Raw genomic sequence first — 8,340 nt, 5'->3', positions numbered from 1 at the left:
ACTTAAAAGTTTTTAATTGTCATTAACGACGTTTTCAAGCCATTAACCACGTTCTTAAATGTCATTAACACTACGTCATAATTACTATTCAAAATTGAATCAACCTTGATACGTGTTAATTTTTGAAATAAGTACGTGATAATTGCTTTTAATAGGTAGTAATTGGTAGAGTGATTAGTGAATAATGCATAAAAGCAATGAAAAGTAATTCCTATATGAAAATATGCGACTTAAAAGTTTTTAATTTTCATTAACAATGTTTTCAAGCCATTAAATACGCTCTTAATTGCCATCAACATTACGTAATAATTACTATTCAAAATCAAATCAACCTTGATACGTGCTAATTTTTGTAATAAATACGTAGTTAATTCCCTTGATACGTGTTAATTCCCTTGCTCTTAATTGCCATTAACAGTACGTCATAATTACTATTCAAAATCGAATCAACCTTCATAGATGTTAATTTTTGTAATAAGTACGTAGTTAATTGCTTTTAATAGGTAGTAATGGGTAGAGTGATTAGTGCATAATGCATAAAAGCAATTAAAAACAATTCTTATACGAAAATATGCGACTTAAAAGTTTTCAATTGCCATTAACGACGTTTTCATGCCATTAAATACGCTCTTAATTGCCATTAACAGTACATCATAATTAATATTCAAAATCGAATCAACCTTGATACGTGTTAATATTTGAAATAAGTACGTCATAATTGCTTTTAATAGGTAGTAATTGGTAGAGTGATTAGTGCATAATGCATAAAAACAATTAAAAGTTTTTCCTATACGAAATTATGCGACTTAAAAGTTTTCAATTTAGAAAATAAAAGCAATTTCAATTTAGAAATATGCACCTTAAAAGTTTTCAATTGCCATTAACTATGTTTTCATGCCATTAACTACGTTCTCAATTGACATTAAAAGTGCATCATTTCGCTTTCAATTGCATTAAAAGCTTGTAATTCGTTTTTAATAAGTGTTAAGTAGCATTATGCAAAATTACTTTTCATTATACACGGTTAATGACCAATAAGTTTCTATTATTCAGAATCAAAAATCACTAACAAATTCAATAAATATTTAATTGATTTTATTGATACAGAGCTCATAACAGTTGAAATGATACATGGATGAGGGTCAAATTTCAAATCGATTTTATTGATACAAAGCTCTTAACAGTTGAAAATAAAAACTAAATTACTCTTTCTTTCATAAAAGAACTTAACCTATTATTAATACAAAAAACTCCAGTCATGCTTTTATCAACGCCTGGATACGATAACATATTTTTTGTCCATGACACACTTGCACTTGAAAATTAACACGTCTCCGCCCTCAATACCATTGGCAGCACAAAAACTCGTCCAGCCTTTTCCAAACATCACAATTGGTATGGGGTCGTCTGTATATTTGAGTCTCACAGGAATGACGTAGTCATATGGAGCGCACAACATGACGTAGTCGTGATGTTTCACTCTAAGGAATTTGCCAAAAGTATCAGGTAGTTCCTAAAAAAAAAACAAAAAAATTAGAATAACATACAAAAATATACCGTAATAAAATAGCATGTATAAACCTCTAATTGAATAGCATGAAAAAAAAAACAACAAACAACCTTCGGTGATTTCGTCGATCCATATCCAGCGATAGAAATTTCAAAAGTACAATAACACGATGCTACCGCACTCATGGAATGGTAAGGTGGATAATCAGCTGGAGTAATGTTATGAGCAAAAACAAAGATTTGAAATCTACTTCCACCAAGGTACTGGAAAGCAATAATCTTACTTCCACTAAATTCGTTGAATAATCGTAATGCACTCCAACCATCTGTCAACAACGGCCGACTAACTGATTTGTTTAACATGACGTTGTGAGTATTCCATCACCATCTAGCAAGTGCCATTGCTCCGGTAGCTCGTAGAAATATTGAGCAACGAAGAATGGTTGTAGTTCTCCAACATCCTAGAAGTCAAACAGTGTATCAAAAAAAGGGAAAACAACTGCAAGCTGGATTCAACTACAACAAAAAATATTAAATCCAACCAAAAAAGAATTTAATTTTCATGCACATTAAAAGTTTACGGACTCTGTTCATCTTATGTAAATAGAAAAAGGTTAAATCTAGTGGTAAAATTCGAGGGTAAATTCGACAACAAACCTGATTTTGCAATGCACTGTGAAGAACGAACATTTAACTTTAGTTGTAAAATTCGAGGAAAATTTCACCTTGAAACGCATATCTTCCTATCACTCTATATCGGATAGCACAATATAGTGTAAAAAATGCATGCTTGAAACATTGACATGTCAGTAGAATAATGTGATAGGAATTAGTGTATGCGTGAAACAGTATAGTGTAAAAATGCATGCGTGAAACATTTTCAATTGCCACTTTCTAAGGGATGTTTATGTTATTTCTAATTAGCAATTAGTGTAGGGGAATTAGCAATTATCGTAGGGGATTGTTGACCGACTTGATTAGACTTTAATTCGTATTCAATTGCATTAACGAAGTGAGAGAACTTTTTTCAAGTTTGAATAAACGGATGTGATCAAGTGCTTGAACGGATGAGATTACTCGAGCAATAAAGGATGTTTAGGAGGGAAAAAAGCTAGGGAATTAGGGCAAAGTAGGGAGGATTAGGGCAAACATGATTGCCAAACAACTCTAGCTTTTATAATAAAGGACGTGAAACAGTATAGTGTAAAAATGCATGCGTGAAACATTTTCAATTGCCACTTTCTAAGGGATGTTTATGTTATTTCTAATTAGCAATTAGTGTAGGGGAATTAGTAATTATCGTAGGGGATTGTTGACCGACTTGATTAGACTTTAATTCGTATTCAATTGCATTAACGAAGTGAGAGAACTTTTTTCAAGTTTGAATAAACGGATGTGATCAAGTGCTTGAACGGATGAGATTACTCGAGCAATAAAGGATGTTTAGGAGGGAAAAAAGCTAGGGAATTAGGGCAAAGTAGGGAGGATTAGGGCAAACATGATTGCCAAACAACTCTAGCTTTTATAATAAAGGACGTGAAACAATATAGTGCAAAAATGCATGCGTGAAACATTTTCAATTGCCACTTTCTAAGGGATGTTTATGTTATTTCTGATTAGCAATTAGTGTAGGGGAATTAGCAATTATCGTAGCGGATTGTTGACCGACTTGATTAGACTTTAATACGTATTCAATTGCATTAACGAAGTGAGAGAACTTTTTTCAAGTTTGAATAAACGGATGTGATCAAGTGCTTGAACGGATGAGATTACTCGAGCAATAAAGGATGTTTAGGAGGGAAAAAAGCTAGGGAATTAGGGCAAAGTAGGGAGGATTAGGGCAAACATGATTGCCAAACAACTCTAGCTTTTATAATAAAGGATGTTTTCATGTGTTTACCACTTTGTCTACATATCCAACAAAATAATGAATCACCAAATGTAATCAAACCTTTATTTTTTGACATAACATATCATGATTATAACTTGTGTAACCTTAACAACAAAAACAACTGCATTCAGTTGAATAAGATATTTTGACTAATTAAGAGAGTTCGATAACAAATATATCTTTCACAAAATTATCAATAATATCTAAAGTCGATTTTTTTTAATGAAATATCAACATGATTCTAAATAATGTGAATTTTTTATAAATAGCATGACTTTTTTATTTGCCCTGTTTATTTAAGTTTGCGGGTCTCTGTTTACACTGATTTTTGGTAAACAACCGCTGGTTTAAACGTTGTTACTTACAAGATCAACCAGTAAATCTTAGGAGCATATTTGTGCTTTTGTTGTTTCTAGGAAATTGTAAATATTCTTGAGAAATGTAAATAAACAGAAAAGATAAAAGCAATCGAACTCAACCCAGTTGAATTCAATCGAAGTTTGTTAAGTAAAATAACTTTGAATTACTCAAAAGAAACAAGTAAAATGTAAAGACATTTTAAAAGAGCAAATGTAAATTGCATTGATTGAATGTAAATTGGTACACAGATTCATACATTGCAACTTGTGACTCGTTTCTCGCTTCCATACAGATAATTTGAGTGTAAGTTTTGTATGATTGAATTGTGACACTTTTTTCATCAGAAAAACTACTATTTATACAAATAGAAGTAACTACCTAAATTCGAATTCAAACTTATAACTATAGAAAACTAACAAATCTTATCTATTTAAATTTGAATTTCGAATGCTCTTCGGAGATGTCCTTATCCAAAATAACCGTCTCTCGATAAGTCTCGTTCGTCGAACCGGAACACGTGCTCCCAGCACGCCCAACTTCGATAAAAACTTCAGAGTTAACTTTTCTATTTCTTCGATGATAAGGTCAATTCTCCTTGACTGCATTTAATGATAGCCTTTAAAATTATAGGCTAACAGTCTCTCACAATTACTAAACTACATCACAGCTTAATTTAACATAAACTACTTCCCTCTTAGAGTTTCCTATGTCGTACCTCCTTCAATCTTCCTAAAAACATTATTGGACGGCAACGACAACACAACCAATGTTCATCATAACATCATCATCCTCTTCGACAAGAAATGTTACGAGTAGAACTACATGTTTTAGGGATCGCACTGAATGCTTGATGAGTTTGCTAGCTCTTCCCACATTTTCCTCGTGTTTCTTGTCAACAATGGTTGTTCCCTACTTCTAAACTCAACCTCCAACACTTGCATCCATGTTCCACTATTTCGCAACTCATTCGTCTAATGTTATGTCTTATTCCTATTTTATTTTGTTTACATCAAAAAGATGTTGGGCTCGACGTGCTTAACACACGTGTAAATTAAAATTCCAAAATCCAAAAGAGATTGGATCTTGCAGCACAGCGGTAACGATGAAAATGAACACCAATATTTAACGTGGAAAACCCTCTAACACCGAGGGAAAAACCACGGGACAAACTCCGAAAAATAATCCACTATATTAAAGAATAGGGAAATGTTAACTTGTGCCCTCAAGGCACAAGTTAATGATTCAAAATAGAAATATTATGTTGTAATTAATGCATTTGACTTTAACTTTTTTACTTTTCAATAATTGAATGCACAAAATTTAAGAAAATGTTTCCATTTTTGGGTTGCTTAACATGTGCCCTAAGGGCGCAAGTTAACATGACCCTAAAGAATATTACAATATTCTCTCCACTCTCTTACACACACAAGAGATACAATATAGTGTTTCTCGTGAGACCCACTCCTATTCGAATGCTATTATTTTATAGCACCTAGAAGTTATAGAGATGATACCCACCCGGTGTATTTTTCCCACACTCTCTGGATTTACTCAACACTCTATTTTTCTCTCACACACTTCTACACACACAGCAGAAGCTTTGTATTTTTCACTTCTGCTTCGATGCATTCCTTCAATTCCATTGCCTCTATTTATAAGAGAAATGAGTCGTAAGAGTTAGAAATAGTTCACACACTCTTACACCAAAAGTCATAGCATTCAAAGTGTGAAACCTGTACCAATAGCAAACCTTCAAATTTGTGTGCACTGAAAGGTATGGCTATGGACTGCAAGCTAAATGTGAATTCCACATGGTCTGCACCGTAAGCTAGAAACATAGCCTTGCTAGAGTAGAAATTTTCACCTCATGCATAGTAGAAACTATTTGTAGGAAAAATGCATCCATGCATTAAATGAGTAGAAGACTATTTACAATTACTTGTAGTAATTGTCTTTGGCTGGAACATGCCCCACGTGGTGGGACCAACAAAAGAGTGTTGGTGTTCTTCATGTCTTTCACAACACACACTTGCCGTTATGAATGATTACCCATTACGCAAGATTGCTTTTTGTAATAACATTAATGTTTTGTGGGTCAAATTCTTTAATATTAAATGATGTTATTGTGACACTATCATACTTACTCTAAAAGCTAATTAGGTCAAGCAATTGCTTAACCCTAATTGCTTTGTTAGTTTCCCTCCCAAGCACTAATCATAGGTGTGTGTTGCAAGCCATCAACACATCATTAAATGCTATTTTCAAAGTTTCAAATTTGAATTTCCCTCATTTCCCTCCAATACATCTCTCAATTACATCAATTAATGTCATCATAACTATGCCCTAAGCCCAAGGCCCCACCTTTAGACTACCATTGCAGTTTACTCTCATGGAAAGTTAAACTCTATAAATAGACCCAATACGTATGCATTATCTGCCATCCTCAAACAACTGTTTTCTCCTTGCCGTGCCATACTGCGTTGAGTACCAACCAGGAGAGGTTCATTTCCTTCATATTTATTTTTGAGTCTTCATCTGTTTGAATCTTATTTCAATACAAGCTTTTTTCACACGTTAGTTTTCAATCAGAAGAGCTTAATGTTATTTCTGCCAAAAAAAAATCCAATTTAAACTTTTTAACATGTTAGCTTTCCTTTATTTTTTCCTTTGGTTGACCCTTGCTGCTATTTAAATGAGTTTTATCTGAGTTTTTTTTTTTTTTGCGTTGTTTATGTGCCAGAGTTATATGCTGCTAGGAACTAACCTCACAAGAGAGATTGGCAGTCAACTTTACCGATACGTTACTTTGGTGGATCCATCATGCAAAGGACAGGGCATAAAGCTTGGAGCAAGGGCTAAAGGCCAGAATGGTGTGCTTTATGTATCTCTGGATAAATGAGTTCCAAGACTTCTTTGCAATTTTATCGTTATTTTATTCAAGGTTATTTTGATTGATATGTATAAGTCTACTTTAAGTTTTATGTGATGTCTTTTTTTGAATTTCCTTTTTTATTCATGTTGCAATTTGTACTTGACTGCAATGAAGCATTGAGACTAAGAAGATATGGTTAAAGGTTAACTATAACATGTGGTTAAAACTCAATGCCATGTTTACAATTTATTAGTAGCTGTCCAGGAAGATCATAAGGTTTTGGATGGTATAACATTTGATGCATATTATTAAGTTTTTTCCCCTTGATTAAGATCGTTATTTATACCCCCTATCCAATCTAGACTTGATTTTTTATATATACATGCAACACACCAGTGAAAGACAATATTGAATGTGGAATGGTTTGGTTTATATCTTTCATATTATAACAACCAGATAAAAAAAAAAACCAGGAACAACAGCGAATATATTGCTTAAGTTTTTTATTTTTTAACTCAATACATTTGAAGGATCCAACAAACAAAAATGGAACAGATAGCAATAGGAAAAATGCCATTGTTGTTCTATGAAAAGTAAAATCACGTTTGATAAACAATAAATAATGGGGCGGTTCCTTTTGATGCATTTTTTGTTGTTGAAGAATTTGAGTTTTTTGGTATGAAGATTGGCTTTTAGATTACATTCAATGTGCTTTGATATTTTCAATCTTGAAGGTTGTAAATAACGTTGCTCAAAAAAACAGAGTCAATTAAGCCTACAATCTACCATAGTTTAGTTGGACAAAATAGTAAGAGATGTCCTCAGCTAGCCTACACAAATTGTGTCACCCAAGAAGCATGTGTGCACTACTTTTGCATATACACACGTGCAATATTAATTGTTTTGTTTGCATAACTAATGTAAGATGAAGCCACACGTCTATACATATGCACCTAAATGTCTAACCAAATTACACAAACAAATTGCAAAGATATGAACAGAAATCTCTATTCGAAATGGAAAAGAACAAAAACGGTGATGCGATTGATGATGTTCACCCACCTAAATTCCTCAACACAATTGTTGCTTCTGATATCATAAATCATAATCTCAGATTAAAGGTTGGAGTACTGGTGATGTTGTTAAGGAATATAGATCAAAGAGCAGGCTTATGCAATGGTACAAGACTAATAATAACTAGAATGGGTAAATTTGTGCGTGAAGGTAGGGTCATATCTGGAAGTAATATTGGTGAGAAAGTATTTATACCAAGATTATCTCTTAAACCTTCTGACGTCAGGATTCTTTCAAGTTTCAGCGGAGACAGTTCCCGATAGTCGTTTCATTCGCAATGACTATTAACAAAAGTCAAGGACAATCTTTAAAGAATGTTGGTATATATTTGTTAAGTCCTGTTTTTCGCACGGTCGTCTTTATGTTGCAATTTCGAGAGTTACTTCCAGAAATGGGTTGAAGATACTTATTACATATTGTCTCAAGTAGCTACTAATTACGTACTTAATGTCACCGTTATTTGCTGAATTTATCCATTTTCTACGTATTATGATCAATGTTTTAGTTGTTTTAAAACGTAACACTATGACCTATTCATATACATGTATTATATAATGTTTTACTTATGTGCGTATGTTTCAGCTGGTATGACCCGTGCGGAGCACGGGTCGATGGTCTAGTGTTTGATAAAATA

General features: G+C 33.2%; 1 protein-coding gene and 1 long non-coding RNA gene across 2 annotated transcripts; one reads left to right on the top strand and one right to left on the bottom strand.

Annotated features, from left to right (window-relative positions):
- Nucleotides 1-1,267: 1,267 nt before the first annotated feature.
- On the bottom strand, nt 1,268-1,872 carry LOC146934902 (uncharacterized). Its single transcript, XM_085757574.1, has 2 exons — nt 1,621-1,872; nt 1,268-1,513 (listed from the first exon to the last, which is right to left on the bottom strand). The coding sequence occupies exons 1-2, from the start codon at nt 1,870-1,872 to the stop codon at nt 1,268-1,270; spliced, it is 498 nt and encodes a 165-aa protein (XP_085613700.1).
- Nucleotides 1,873-6,202: 4,330 nt separating this feature from the next.
- Nucleotides 6,203-6,959, top strand: LOC146934901 (uncharacterized). The gene is made up of 2 exons (XR_015033053.1): nt 6,203-6,260; nt 6,501-6,959. It is a non-coding gene; the product is annotated as an uncharacterized LOC146934901 (long non-coding RNA).
- The last annotated feature ends 1,381 nt before the right edge of the window (nt 6,960-8,340 follow it).

This window comes from Medicago sativa, chromosome 3, assembly GCF_051527215.1.
Source record: "Medicago sativa cultivar Bolivia chromosome 3, Bolivia_mono, whole genome shotgun sequence".
Classification (NCBI taxonomy): domain Eukaryota; kingdom Viridiplantae; phylum Streptophyta; class Magnoliopsida; order Fabales; family Fabaceae; genus Medicago; species Medicago sativa.
This window is presented reverse-complemented; position numbering and strand designations above follow the sequence as displayed.

What these genes read in the sequence shown, in the direction of transcription:
- LOC146934902 (XM_085757574.1), bottom strand. Translation starts at nt 1,872, where the DNA reads ATGTTAAACAAATCAGTTAGTCGGCCGTTGTTGACAGATGGTTGGAGT. An exon ending in GATCGACGAAATCACCGAAG is followed by an intron (nt 1,514 to 1,620) that starts GTTGTTTGTTGT and finishes TTTTTTTTTTAG; the next exon opens with GAACTACCTGATACTTTTGG.